Source organism: Neolamprologus brichardi, chromosome 12 (assembly GCF_056152115.1).
Source record: "Neolamprologus brichardi isolate AB-2024 chromosome 12, ASM5615211v1, whole genome shotgun sequence".
NCBI classification, from domain to species: Eukaryota; Metazoa; Chordata; class Actinopteri; order Cichliformes; family Cichlidae; genus Neolamprologus; species Neolamprologus brichardi.
This window is the reverse complement of record NC_142115.1, coordinates 22,845,727-22,861,165: the sequence shown is the minus strand read 5'-3', so window position 1 is coordinate 22,861,165 and position 15,439 is coordinate 22,845,727. Positions and strand designations below refer to the sequence as shown.

Here is a 15,439-nt window from a genome sequence, read left to right as displayed (position 1 = left end):
ATTGACCAATCAGAGCCTCGCTTATGGCCTTAGCTGGTTAGTGAACCAATCACACGAAGCTAAGAGAGGAAACAGCAAAGCAACGTCCGTTACAACTGCCTGCTAGTGTAAAAATGTCTCAAATATGGTGGTATAAATATCATGGTTTGAGGTAAATGATTGTAATAACACCACATGAGGACGATCTGGTGAGCCAATAAGATTTAACTTTTCTATTTGTTTTTTAAGAAAAGGAAAGAAAAAAATATAAATCAATAGAATTATTTCTGCTGAGTATGATCAACACAAAATTATTAAGTAAAAATTTTAATAACAAAACAATCTGAGTAATTATTCAGTCAAACTTTCATACATTTACTCCGAGAGTTTATTGTGAGTGTATTTTGCTTTTCTTCAACTCACAGGAAATTAACTTTTTAATTTCTTTTTTTTTTTTTTAAGAAAGTGAAATAAATTCCACTCTCTTTCAGTTCTAAGGTTTTACACGTCTGAACATAAAATGTGGTTCTTGCTGGGTGTTAAAATTAGGTAAATACAGCCTCAGATGAACAACAACACATGCCATATTACATCGTGGTGTTATCTAACGGAAACTAACCCAAAATGTAGTCAGTGTGTGAAAAACTAAGCACACTCTTACTGCTTCTGTATGAATTATAAGGGTAAGTTGTGGCCAGGTGATTGTGAGCAAATGTATTTATCATCAGCAGGTGCGAGCACCTCTACAAAAGCACAAGTTATAGTAGTGTATTTGTCTGGAGCATTCAGGTGTGCGTTAACAAATTGCCAAAGAAGAAAGACATCAGCAATGATCTTAGAGAAGCAACCGTTGCTTCTCTAAGATCAAGAGCGCGGTTTCAGTTTGCAAAGTTTTATCTGAACAAACCACATCCAAGACTTCTGGAGCACCGTCCAAGAGAACGGTGTATAAACGAATACACAGAAATCTCAATAAAATGAACCCGATGTGTAAGGAAGATTGGGCCAAATTTCCTCCACAACATCATCAGACTGACAGTTGTACAGAAAATGGTTCTACAGAAGCACAGGGTCTACAATTTGAATGTTTTGTTAAATAATGAGTGTGATATGTCATGTTGTTCATCTGAGGTTGTACTCACATACTCACTCTTCAATCACATGCCTGCAGTATTGTTGGGTTGTTATCATACAATATAAAGTGCCTTTAAGCAACTGTTGTTGTGTTAGGCAGTATATTAATAAAACAGCATTGAACTGAAGACACTTAGAAACTGATATTGACCAGAAATGTGAATTAAAAAAAATAAATAAATAAAAACAGAAGTTCAAGATTTAGTAAAAAGTGGCATCATCTTTATTCATCTTATAATTTGAAAATGGGGAGTCTACAGCATGGGCACATGGAGAGCAGGAAACTGCAGGGACAATGAGGTTCAATATCCTTTTTTTTTTTCTCTCTTCTCCTTCCAACGTTCTAATAAAATGCCAACAAATTTCTAGCTACATTTTTCCCCATTTGTGAGGAAAAAAAAAAATCAAAGATTTCAGCTGTTTCATCAGACAACTGCTATATTCACACAAATCCCAACATAAACATCCCAAAAACCCAGTCTGACAGTTCTCAAAAATAAAATAAAAAGAATAAGCTTACGTTCTGCATGTTGCACAGAGTGGTAATGTAGTACGACTGGGTGCGAAGGAACCAATATAGACTACAGAAAGCACACCAAACCCACACACGCCGACATGTGCTTACATGTACGCACAAAAGATAGATTTCCACCAAGTCACAAACACACACGCGTCATTTAAAAAAAAAAACAAAAAAAAAAACAAAGCCATCCAAAAAATAAAGGTTATGTTTATTTCTGTGAAAAGTCTGAAGGATAATTTGTTATCTGTGTTAGAAAAAAGCATGTGTGTATCTGATAAACTAATGGATTACACTCTTAAAAATGCAGAACATCTACATTTTCTCTTATGCACAGGAATGTTGGACATTTATTTCATTAAAAAATACAAAAATAAAATTAAGAAAAAACCAAAAGACATCCACAATCCAGAATAGTCTGAAGGTGATGTGCTGGGAAGGGCAGAAAGGTTGAGGAAGGAGGGGCAATCTCATTCTTCTTCACTTTGAGCCTCCTTGGTCTACAGCAAATGACCAGAGTACTGCTTCACACTGAAATAAAAAGAGTGAGAAAATAAACAACACACACACAAGGGCGGGGGGGGAGGGGGGGGGAAGAAAAAAAAGAAATGTTGCACATTGCAAGCCAATGGTATTGTAAATATGAGTGGGAGCATGAATGTGGAGTGGAAAGAGACAGCAAATAGGAGAGAGGCAGAGGAAAGAGGATGAAAATGTGACTGAAGTGCCTGAAAGAGAATGAGGAAGACGAGGAAAATAGCAGGGTGTGGTTAGCCCTTGTGTCTAAGCAGGTGCAGCACACTGAAAGGGAGGAAGGAGAGAAAGGAAGAGGGAGGAAGGGTTAGTTAGCATGGCAACACTACCCTACTCAAGAGAAAGGGCGGCAGGTCTACAGCTGTATTAGCATTCGGGCAGTAGCATCAACAAGGAAGTAGTGTGTATTATACGTGCCTACTGGTTGCCAAGGGAGACAGAAGAGGAGGAGCCTGTGCTGTTTGGCAGACTGTGATTTGTTGTCGGTTGCTCTAACTAAAAACAACAAAATCACTAGTCTTCCACACAGCAGCAGCCAGGGGAAGAATCAATCCACTCCCTGCTTCACAGTGAAACGGCTCTGATGGCAAACGAACTGTTTTCTTTTTTCTGCTTTTTTTTCATAATAATTTAACAATCATATTTCAGGGGACAGATGTGACAGTCAACGAAATATGCCTATCACATCAACCCTTAAAAAAAAATAAATAAATAAAAAAAAATAAACATGTTACGTGATATGTACAACAGCTGTTAAGCTTGTCTGTTCCGTCACAGCCATTTCATGTAAGAGGAAGGTTTGTACTAGTTGCACGTTGCATGGGAAGAAAGGAAGGGGGTTAGTGAAGAAAAGACAGCAGGCAACAGAATTTCAGAAACCCAACGAAAAGTGGACTAACAGGATGTAATTTCAATATAACATATTTACAACCTCAACCAAACCTTTCCCCTATTAATGTGAGGTTCAATGAATTGAGGGAAAATTAATCTTCCACACATGAGCAGCTCTTCTCAGCATAAGTAAACAAGAATGCACTTTCTGCATTATACTTTTAATGATGCAACCCTCACTCATGAGAGGTCAGTTGACCACTGAACAGTTTGACTGAGGTTTTCTAAAAGTTCGAAACTAACATTACAAGTTACTGAGCCTTATAAACACAACTTGAAGATATAACTACCACTAGCATGCTAGACCAAGAATTTCTAAATCGAAAACAGGATAAAAGTCACTGGAATATACCGAGCCTATGTCAGGACTTGCCTGTTCTGTAGGAGGTATTGGGCATTCTGGATCTGATCCTGGGTGCCAGAAATGGTAATGATTCGGTCCTCAGAACCTTCCAGAGGTTCATCAATCTTGATGGAGGCCCCAGACTCATGGCGGATCTGTTTGATCCGCTGGCCTCCCTTACCAATGATAGAGCCAGCCAACTGTACCGAGTAAAAAAAGAGGGGTGGTGAACAGGGGGTGGGCAAAATGTTAAATTATTTTAGGTTCTGTGACTAAAGGTGCATGTAGGTTGACAAATCCAAATTGGAGACGCAAAACATAGAAAAACTTTACTCAGGAAAAAAAAAAAAAGGGGGGGGGGGGGGGGGGGGGGAATCAATGAAAATACATCTTGAAATTATTTTAGGTAGTGTTTAGTTTTTTAATAAAACCAATAATTAGACATTAAATGACTTGTCTACTGTGGATATTCTGTTGGCAAATTTTAGCTGCTGCACACCTAACAGCAACTCTCACACACACAAAATTAAATGCCACTTAAATGTCATAATGATAATAACAGAGTGCAGATAACATGCTTGTATTGCAATGTACAGTTCCAATCTTTATAATATGGGGCACAGTAGACAAATAAAACAGATCTTCCTTAGGTGTAAGTTTACAGTTCTATATTGTCATTCACTCACATCTTTAGGGATCGTCACTTGTGTGGTAATGACAGGGCCACCCATGTCGTTATAGGAGCCACGACCACCTGATGGCAAGAAGAAGAGGAAAGGTAAGAAAAGGGAAGAAAAAAAAAAAGCAATCTTTTCTAATCATATTGACTGATGAAGTGTAGAGGCTCACCTGACTGGTAGCTATCCCATGAGGAACTGTTATCTGAGCAGAAGAGGAAACAAAAAGAACACTCAGTGATCACCACCAAGACAGGCCAACAGTTGTTCAAATGATCCCCCTTGATACTAAACTTAAACCCATAAGTGGGTACACATGGCAAAGAAATCAAGAAATGTGTTAAATCATATTTAAATCGCTACCTAATCCTTAACATTTGCTGGAAACATGTTTAAAATCAAATGTCATTGCAAACAAATTTCTTTAAAATTCACAATACAGATTTAAATTAACATCCCAAATTCATTAGCTGCAATATCCTTTTAGCCCATTTATATTTGTAACATATGAGAAAATTATTGTCACCACACTAAATTAGTAAGAATTCTCCAACCTGCACTGTTGATTAAGACGTTAACAGCATTGTAACCACATCCTTGTCACACAATACAGGATGTTTAGCACTTACCATATCCTCCGCCACTCTGTAAGAAACACACAGAAACACAGACCGGTTACATACAGCACAATGAAATCCTTTCATCTTTACATCCCACAGATCGTACGCAAAAATGCACGGATGCTGAAGCTGCAGCATCCATGGAGTAGACTAAACTAAAAGCCACCCAGTATTTCATCCATAATACAGACTCCTCCTCCTTCTCTCCCTCCATCCCCCCTCCCCATCTCTCCTTGCATCTCCATCAGCCCCATTTTCAGCTGCTATTCAGCTGCTGCTGTCACCAGGGCAACAAGCAATTCAAATAGCTGTTGCTGAGCAACGGCAGGCAGTATCCTGCCAGCTCTCAGAGAGGGAGAGGGAGAACGAGGGAGAGAGACCTTCCAGTCTGTCAACAAAGCATTATTAGTGCTTAGCAACCAACCATGGCCACCCCCTTTCTCCCTACCCTTCCAACACCCTCCCTCACTTTACAGGAAAAACAGGCTGGCCGTGAAAAGTACACAGTAAGAGGGCAATTATAGTTGATTATTATGGGGTGTCTCCGGCTGTGGTGATTACGGTCATTTGGTGGGATGGTTTACACCATGCCAAAGCTAGCTTGGATCCATGGCTCATTTGAGTGTATGCACATTCATTTGCATGAGTGACGACGTAATGTCAACTAGAATTACCACCTTGTTATTTTATTCTTCCGCCAACCAATCAAATTTCAATTTACATCCATGCCTGCCCAGCCCTGCCCTTATGTAAAAAGTTATCACTTAACCATTTTATACTCTTTGGCATTTATGATCAGTTTCATGGTTACATAATTACACAATATATAATGAACTGTTTCAAACTGTTTTTGATCTTTGGCCGCCAAAATGAAATCAGTTCATACTCTAGTTCAAACAAACTTGTGCCAAATTTTAAGAAATTCGCCTCAATCAGACAGACGTACAGAAAGAAAACCTAGAAACAAATCCCTCTGGTTATGGCAGTTGATCACATGCTGACTTGATAAACCATTATTGTCATGACAGGATAATGGGACAATCACAGCATATTGTGTGGCGATAGGACCAACAAGTATGCTAGGTTGTGGACGCTGGCACCCAATGAGATGCTAGTACCAGAGCCGCATGCATTTAGCAAAGGGTCACTAACCATGCTATCGCTGTAGCGATCCGGTCTGCCTCTTCTGTCACTGGTGGTGGAAGGGAGGGGTGGGCAGAAACACAGAGAGAGGGAGATGTGGGTTGGGGTGGAAACAAATAGAAAAAGCTTAGAAAAATGCTTGACAACATTCCAAAGAAAATTTCTGGTCCAGGTCAAACTGCACACACACGCTGAGCAAGATTACAGTATAAACACATTTCCTCTCAGCCATCTTCCCACACAGTAACAGGAACAGCTCTGACAGTGTTATGGTGAGAGGAGTGACAGGTGGTGGTGATGATGATCAGAGCCAAGGGCTGCTGAATTCCCCCCCACTACACGACTGAGCTAAAATAAAGAAGACCGAAGAAACACATTTGGATGTACTTCGTACTTTTGCTTTTCTTAAAAACATACATGCACAGATGTTAATATTGTGATTAAAGTCTCATCATAACCTAATATCATGTAGTGCTTTTGCTACACTCTTTCCCCACATTTTGTTAATAATATCAAAGCTATCTTGACACTAGAAAAAGAGTCATAGAGATATCATCAACAAGGCTACTGTCAGGGTCTCATAATAGCTTTGTTCTTGTTTTGTCATCGCAGAGCTTACATTTTAGAATTTTTAATAGCCCCGCCCATAGTTTGACATCCAACATAATTTTCTTAAATTGGTTTATTTCAGGTTGGATTTAAGAGTCCAAAATGATGCAACATTATACATCTCTATATATTAAAAATATTTTAAATCAAAAGCTGCCATGTGAAAGCATACCCCTTAGCAGGGGCTGTAAGTGACAAGCATCACATCAGCACATGACCCTCACACACCACCACAAAATAGCCATCTAATGAGTAGCACAATGAATGTGTTACCAACACAATAAAGAGCTTGTCATACAGTGTTGCTGTACTGTCCTACAAAGCACTCCAAGTAAATGGGCTGAACATGTGAATGAAGGTTAGGGTACTACAAAACAAACCGTAGTATTTAGTAGTTAGCAATACGAAAGAAGAGTAAATTTTTTAGTTTCTCAAAAATGAGCAGAAAAATGTGTAGAGCAGAGGAAACATGTGGGGATACCTTAACAATTAATTTTCATAAACTCCAGAAAAATTGTCCATTTCATTTGTGAATGTAAATTTAGGCTTTCAGCAGCAGCGAATCACTCCAAACACACACCAATGGGCAAAATCCCACTGGCGTTAACATGAAGTGAATTACAGAACATCTACTTATAATGCGACAAATGCAGATAATACAAACCAACTGAAAATCAGAATGTCAAAGTATCCCTGTTGAGATTAGTTAGGAGGTTTAGTCAAAGGTTTAGGGGCAGAAACTTACTTTGACCTCTCATCTGAGCCGCGGTACGAGTCATAGTAACGATCATCTCTGTGGGCAAGATGGAGATGGGGGTCGGCAAAAACAAATAAACACACAAAAAAAAAGATACAAACACACCCAGACAATGATGAGCACATACACTTAATGAAATGATATCCTACATACATACAGAATACTGGACTTAGTTCGTCTTACACAAGACAACTGAACCAAGTTGACCCTAAACAGAATGCATCTGAATGGAAAGAAGGCACCTGAAGAGATTAAGCTCTGTATATGGACATGTAGGAGGAAAATGAGCAAGTGCTCTCGAATATAGAGTTGCTGTTTTTTAAACATATCGAACTCAAGAAGCGCTAAACAGGAGTAAAAGGACTCAACTTCGAACTCAAATGTTTATATAGAGATTTAAAATGTGATGTCATTCAGGGGTAAAACCGCAAAGGATTCTGGGAACTCGTGGCAAGCGGTACTAGTGCACGCAGGCTTTCAATTGAAATTACATTACACAGCGATAAAAAGGAAACACAAAAAATGGCAAGAAGCTGTTGTATTATAACTGCAATAGCTGGTCGCATGACAGCCACGGGAAGCCGACGGGTAAAGAGATTGGTTGTTATCGGATTACGTCGTTGAAGAGAAATTGTTCGAGCCATGTTTTCCGAAGTAACAAAGAGGCGACGGATGGCCTGGATTGCAGCCATTCAAGGACCAAACATAACGTCCCAGAACACTCCAGCTCACATGTTAGTCTGCTCCAAGAATTTCCACAAAGGTCAGTGTTTTGTAGTAGTTAATACGTCATTTTTTATAACATAATTGGTGATATAGGTTACAAGCAAGTCTGGCGCTGAACAGAAATTGTCACACTATGCTCCTTTGTTTATTGTGCATAAATAGTGAATTGTCCTGACACAATATTGCGTTTCGCTTCTGTTATTACCATGGTACATTGACAAAAACATGTACTTTTATTCACAGGATAAAACAGGTTTTTTTTGTATCACTAATTGCCCAGTATGTTTACAGCATACAATATTATTGTCACTGCTACATTTCTGTAATGCGAACCAGAAATTATTTCCACTACTAATTAATTATTGTTGAGCTTAAAAGTCTTATTAATAAACGGTTAACGAATGTGTATTTATGAAGACTATTTGTGAGACTGGTAAACTTACCTTTGTTCGTACGATGGTCTTTCGTTCTACACGGTGCATTTCAAGGCCCTGCACCGATCCGTCGGTAAACTGTACCTGGGCTTGTTGCAGTGACCTGAAGTTGCTAAACTTCATGAGTGTATGCACTCACTCCAAGAATCGTATAATTATAAATATGAGCGTGGTGAAAGTTGGGCAGCACGCTAACGTCTTTTGTCCACTCTGTGTGCTCGTAAAGGTCTGACCCTTTCACTCCTTTGATTTTTTCCTCATATCTTTTCTTTGACTTTTCATCAAGTCTGTCTTTGTACTGACCGGCATTGTTCTCCTTTGTTTTGTACATAACTTTTTTGGGGGACAAAGAAAAAGCAAGAAGGTATTGGAACCGGAGAATGAACGTTTTGCGGTGCTGCAAATGCTTGCGTTTGATGCATTGCTTTGATTGTTTTGCCACGAGTACCCGGCATGCAATGCGCGAAAGTCACGTGGTCTGTCAATCTCTATAGTCATTAAGCTCTATAGTATTCAGCAAATCAGTGAATGCTTACAAGATGGGCAATGTATTCTTATTATAACAAACTCACTTAAGTAGGAATGCCTTGGGACAAGACTGATTTGTGCACAAGAAAAAGCAAAGCAGGAGAGCAAACTGCATGTTATCTGTGCTCATCTCTTACCCTCTGTGTGGGTGTCCCATTGGCATGTTGCGTCCACGGCTACTCCCTCTACCAACCCTACTCGGATGTGGTGGGGGAGGACCTCGGCGGGGGCTCATTTCATCGTAATCTCGACGTGAGGGAGGCATGGGTCCCCGTCCCCCTCTACTTGAGGGCATTCGGTCAAAGCTGCGCTCTCCATGGCTGGACCGGCTACCGCGCATTGGGAAACCTCCCATTGGTCTGCGTCCACCCCCTCTCTCCTCAAACATCATGGTAAAACCACCGTATTCATATGTTTCGTCGTAGAAGTTGGGGTCATAGGGCTGTGTACGGCCCTTTATGGGAGCCTGAAACAGGGAAACAGAACATTCAGGCCTGCCCAGAGCGTCAATTTAATTTACAAGAAAACAGAGGGATCATGTGCAACAATATTATTATTTACGTATTATTTATTATTATATGGTTTAAGTTCTGTGAAATTATCATAGATTTCATATTGAATTAAAACTCCCAACCAAACCTAAGGCAACTTAGAAAAAAAAAAAAAAAATTCCCATAGATCAGCAATTTTCATAAATATATGAAAATATTTAAATATTTTAATTAAATATTTTAAATATTATAAATAGCCGCAAAGATAAATACATAAATAAACAAACAAACAAACAACTCCAGAATAGATAACCTTACTTCAGATATGAGCTCCAGCATAGTCTTGATACACTCCACCACTCTCTCCGTTTTACCACCAACCAGAACTACACGGTCTGTCGACTGGGGACAACACTCCTGAAACAGCTTGATGCTGGTCTTTGTGTTCTGGAGACAAATACAGACACACACACATGAGTGGACAAAGAAAACAGATGCTCATTTAACAAAATCCCAAGGCTGTCCATTTATTAGGGAAAGACAGATGAACAAAAGATGGCATTTAAATCAAGTCTAAGAATAATATAAAATTTACAAACATAACAAAAACAAATCTCCATTTTTTGAAGATACCTCACGCAGCTCCTTGATCTTGGCTCCCTTCACTCCAATGATAGAACCGGCCAGGCTTTGGTGGATCAGCAGACGGAGCTCACAGTCAAAATCCATCCCATTGTACTGCTGGTACTGCACGGGACATTTAACATATTCAAACCATTATACAAATTTTATACATCGTTACATCTGAACCTCATACACCTCCTGATTGCCAATGGGAACACATGAGCATACTCAACCTAAAATGTAGCTTAGAGGGAAAATTCGAATATTTATTCTTTAAATAAAAAATAAAAAAACCCCAAACAATTAATGGTAGATAGAGGCACATAGAAACAGTGCTATACATAGTCACATCAGACTGCCGACACAAGCAATCAGAAAGCCTTTAAACCAGTGACGTTTGACCTTAAAAACGACATACTAGCAAACACGCTCACACCTACAACAAGCATATGAAATTTTCAAAGTATCTCTGCAAAGCAACTCACATTTGCAACTAGTTTTGCAATAACTTAAAATTCAGAGGGGGAAAAAGAAATAATTAAATAAAACAGGGGTATAAAAGTGCTCACCTCTTCCAATGTTGGGATAATCTTCAGCAGGATTTCTCCAACAGTTTCAATGTCTGCACTGATGCTCAGGATGCTTCAGAATTCATCCATGCGTAACAATTAGAGGGTGGGGTTGGGGTGCCGGCAAGGCATCCCAGGAGGAAGGGAACAACATTTTAGATTATAGAATTCATACCATCCCCCTTTTTGCCATAGAAAAAAACTGTCAAACACCAAATAATGATTCAGTGAGACTAACACAGCTAAATTAAATATTTGCGTCCAGTTTTTTTTTTGTTTGTTTTCTAAACTTTACATGTTAGGTCAAGGTTGTTTTTTAACCTCTGTAACTGGCAAAAAGCTGGCACCCAAACAATGCAATGAAAAGGAAAGTCTTTGTCCAGAGAAGGAAAGCAAAGAGACAAAATTAAAGGACCCAAAGAAAAGTGACTGCATTTGGTGACCACTGAAGAGGGGAGACAAGGGAGGTTTGAGGAGGAACTGGCAGGAATGAGCACCAATGGTGCCAAAGAGAACTCTAAAATCTTAAAGCAGAGTTTGGTGGATGCAAACCACAAACATTTTGACCACAAAGACCCCAAAATTCGCTAAAACAGTACGTTTAAAAGCGCAGAGGAAAATCAAATAAATAACCCCATCGCTTTTTTTTTTTTAATTACACGCAACCTTTTTTCTTTAAAATAAATAAATAAATAAATAAATAAATAAATAAATAAATAATTTGGACAGTCAATTTGTAGTTAAGATGTTGGTGTCCACACCCACCTAGTGACAGTACAATAAACACTAGTTACTGAGGAGGAAAACTTAAGCACAGTTTTTACATGGGAGCAGAATGTTGGCAGTTGAAGAGTAAAAGAGCAGATTACACCATGGTAAATGAAGTCTGCCACCACTCGAGTTTGCTTTGGTTGCTTTTTAAGGGGATGGGAGAAGCAATAAATATAAAACCAAAGAATGCAAAAATGAGTAGGACAGAGATATCCTGTATTTTGAATGGCTTCAGCAGTCAACCAAGTTCAGATAAAGCAGAAGACAGGAAAGGAAAACAAAACAAAAAAAAAAACAACACTTGAATCTCAGCTTGCCTTTTGCGTTTCAGAATGGATGGACTACTGTAGTTTATCAATATAAAAGACTTCACAAGGAAGGAATGGGATGATGAAGCAAGTGAGCACATGAAACTAACAAAAAATTAAAAATAACACCAGTATATCCACTCTGAAAGGGGGAGGGAAGTGAAAACACGAAAGATAAAGAGGATAGATGATCAATTTAAAAACAAACAAACAAAAGAGAAACCACAAAAACACACGGACATATTGCACAGATTATAGCAAAGATTTAAAAAGATAGTGGCAGAAAAACCCTGACAACACCAGCCTAAGTTTAAATGCTGACGTGACTTTAAAAATGGCATATAAAAGGTTGTTCACATGGCTTTTACTGGATCAACAGGCAGATTTGGACATGAAGGTATTTAGGCATTTTGACTCAGGCTAATATATTGTATGAACAGGTAGTTTAAAAATACAGTGACTGGACAGAGGCAGGATGACTATTCATCTCTTCTTGTTTATTTGACCTGTAGTCAGGCAGTGAGAGGGAGGAGCTTAGGGACATACCGCTCAGGCCCACTGCTGTCTGGGACTGACACACTGGCTTTGTACTGGGCGTGGCATGGGCAGGGGCCAGGGCCATTCGAGCACAGATGTCAATCAAGTAAGGCGCCCATTTAAGGACAGGGCACGATTATGGGCAGGGCCAACCAGGGTGTCAGGTGGGCGGGCGCAGGAGGGGCCATCCAGAACATGGGCAACAGAGGAGGAAGTGGGCAAAAAAGTAAACAGTAAAATAATAAACAAGGGGAGAGGGAAGAGGGAAGAGGAATACATTTTTAATATACAGGCTCTACACTGTTCAAATGTTACTTTAATTTGATTCTCTCAGAGATTGGTTTGTCAAAGAGAGAAAAGGAGGAAAAGTGACATTGGAAAATGGGTAATGGCATATCATTATCATGAAGAGTTCAATGTTGGGGAATAAACCAGAGACAGTGAGAAAAGAGGGGGACAACAAATTGTTGAGGGCTAGAGAAAGTCAATGAAACTCAATGAATTAACAACTGGCCTGTTTGTCTAAACACAAAAAAGAAGGGAAAAAGCAGCAGGTGACCTTACAAACTCAGCACTGTGCTCATAAATTTAAATTAACAGGAGCACCAGTGTTTCCACAACAGCAGTGTGACAATAAATTATCATTGTGAAGAAACAAATGGACATGAAATTGGGCCTTTGTGCCTAGCGATAGTTTAGCTTAGATGATTACATAATGTTTATGTGAGAAGAAAAACAAAACAAAAAACAAAGATAAACACAACCCCAAATGGTTTGTCAGAGGACCTAATGAACAGGAGGCTTTTAAACTTTGCTTCAGCTATGCACTGCCTTGTTTACATGGAAGAAAATACCAAAGCTAAATATTTAAATATATTTGAATAGCTATTACTGTTAAAAAAATAAATTAAAATTAATAAACAAAAACTGCTGTCCCATAAGAGAGGCTAGTCAGGTTTTAGAGGCCAGTGGAAAGAGAGAAGGAGATAGAGATAGAAAAACTATAGAATAAAAAATTAAAATCCTAAACAAAATTAAAATTCAGGCTGCATAGAATAGATGTACTCACGTCTGTACGCAGGGCTTTGATGTTTTTGCCACCCTTCCCAATTACAGCTCCTGCATTCTAAAAACACAAAGAACAGATAAGAAGAGTAAATATTAATTATGGTGCTGCAATTAACAGACATTACAATTAAATGTGAGGAGAAGTATTGTATGAATATAATGAAGCCTGGAAATTAATTATTCAAAAGGCATAAATGTAATGAGGAGAACAGAAAGAAAACCATGAAAAAATACATTTAAAAAAACGAAAAACAAAATGGTCTGAGTAGGAGACATTGTCAGTCTTACTGAAGGGCTACCCACAAGAATGAGACAAAAATATAAATAATCACATAAGGGTTCAACATGAAATGTGAAATGAAAGGGGAGCTGATTTACTTTGCTCTGCAGGAGGATGCGAAGCTCAACCATCTCATCCGAGTTCCTGGAGCGCTTGAATGATTTCTGCTCATCTGCATCCTCAGCGGGGCGCTTACCTGGCAAAAGGAGATAAAAACACAGCATGACAACACTGCGCCAGCGTGCACACACACACACACGCTTCAACAAGATAAATTAAATATTCAGTCGAAAGAGAAAAGTGATTTCAAACTGTTCTCCCATTATAAGCTAAACATATACAAATCTCCCTCTGCACATCTAAGAAAGAAAAGACTTCTTTGAATACACAAACACAATTTTAAACATAGACCAGTGAATATTTAGATCCCTTACTGTAACATAAAAAAGTAATTACTTTAATCTCCAAATACACAGATTTGCCAACCATGTCCAAAATCTGATGTATTTAAACAACATGCAAAACTTTAAAATAAGGTTTTTACCGTTAGTCTCTGTGTTGCTGAATGAAGCCTCTTCTTGCTGATCAATATCTGTCTCCATGGTCTTCTAGCAGAAGAATAGAAGAGCTGAACACCTCGATCAGGGATAGAGATGGTAGCAATTGGGAGGGAGAAGCAGAAAACTGGCCCCTGTGAGCTGAGGTTTTTTGTTATCATTGTAAGAGCAAGAAAAAAAATGAAGAAATTAGACAAATTATCTGAGTAAAGTAGATCGCAGGACTGACATGGAAGAAACTGGTCGATCCCAGAGACTCACCGATATTTATTAGGAGAACAAGGGCGTGTTGAGAGGCGGAACTACCGGAGCAAGAACCAAACAACTCCTGCGACCTGAAAGAGAGGGAGAGGCTAATTTAAAATACTGAAATGATGGCATATAAATAGAGAGCGCGAGAAGACAGTTCGGTAAACACCAATGATGGGTTTAAATTCTTATATTTTATCCGCAGTGACCGATAATCAACTAAGACCACTGTTATCAGAATGAAAACCGTTGCTAAATGTTATCAGCTGTAATGTGATCACGCACGGGGTTTGTCTAGCTGAAGAGGGAGAAACCGCGTCAGCTTTATAATCAGGAGTTAAATAGTTAACACTAACATATAATGGCAGACCAAAAAATAACTTATTGCTAAAAACAACAAGGCGAGTGTTGTTTTGTTTTGTTTAATATAAGTAATATATACTATATTAACCAACAGCAGCCAAAAGATAGTGAACTGGTGACCAAATCGAAAGTAAGCTGGTCCGGTTAAAGCTAACAGGGACCGTTGCCTAAGCTGCGGTTAGCCGCCGGCGGAGCTAGCCAGCCCGGAGTGAAACGCTTCGAGTTCTTGCGCTCACATTGAAATTTAAAACTTCACTACTACTCTGCACCACTTAGCTCTTCAAATGCGAACAGCAACGCGACACGGATCTAACGTGAACGAGTTGCTAAAATATAACCAATCGATCAATACAAAGAGTACACTAAGTCGCACACGCTAGCAGCTAGCTACTTTCGCCATGTTGCCTTAATTTCGGTTCAGCACAAACGCAGCCAAGCAGAGCGGGTTGCACCAAACAAGCAATACAGTGAACAAACAAACATTAAAAGTGTAGTTCTCATTATAGTAGCTGTGCAGTTCAACAACAAAAGGCACAAAAAATATATCTTCAAAACACAAACCTGCAGCAAACACCTCGCTCGTTGCCTCTTCCTTCTCCACCGAACCTGGAAATAAAATGATAAGACGACTCACCGTGTGCTGATTGGCTGAACGGAGAGCGACTCAAGCAGACGATAAATCCGATTGGCTACAACGAACGCCAATCACGAGAACCGAGGCGGTACG

General features: G+C 39.2%; 1 protein-coding gene across 2 annotated transcripts; it reads right to left on the bottom strand.

Moving 5' to 3' along the window:
* Positions 1-1,313: 1,313 nt before the first annotated feature.
* Positions 1,314-15,347, bottom strand: hnrnpk (heterogeneous nuclear ribonucleoprotein K). 2 transcript variants are annotated; one of them, XM_087849188.1, is made up of 17 exons: positions 15,274-15,347; positions 14,362-14,435; positions 14,088-14,241; positions 13,642-13,739; positions 13,265-13,321; positions 12,205-12,248; positions 10,580-10,652; positions 10,020-10,133; positions 9,705-9,833; positions 9,033-9,361; positions 7,196-7,243; positions 5,851-5,890; positions 4,708-4,723; positions 4,251-4,283; positions 4,088-4,155; positions 3,432-3,601; positions 1,314-2,164 (listed from the first exon to the last, which is right to left on the bottom strand). In XM_087849188.1, exons 3-17 carry the CDS (start codon positions 14,143-14,145, stop codon positions 2,134-2,136), a joined length of 1,308 nt encoding a protein of 435 aa, XP_087705314.1. In that variant the 5' UTR covers positions 14,146-14,241; positions 14,362-14,435; positions 15,274-15,347; the 3' UTR covers positions 1,314-2,133. The 2 variants fall into 2 exon arrangements, with proteins under 2 accessions (XP_087705314.1, XP_087705315.1); XM_087849189.1 differs by lacking the exon at positions 7,196-7,243.
* Between the last annotated feature and the right edge of the window lie 92 nt (positions 15,348-15,439).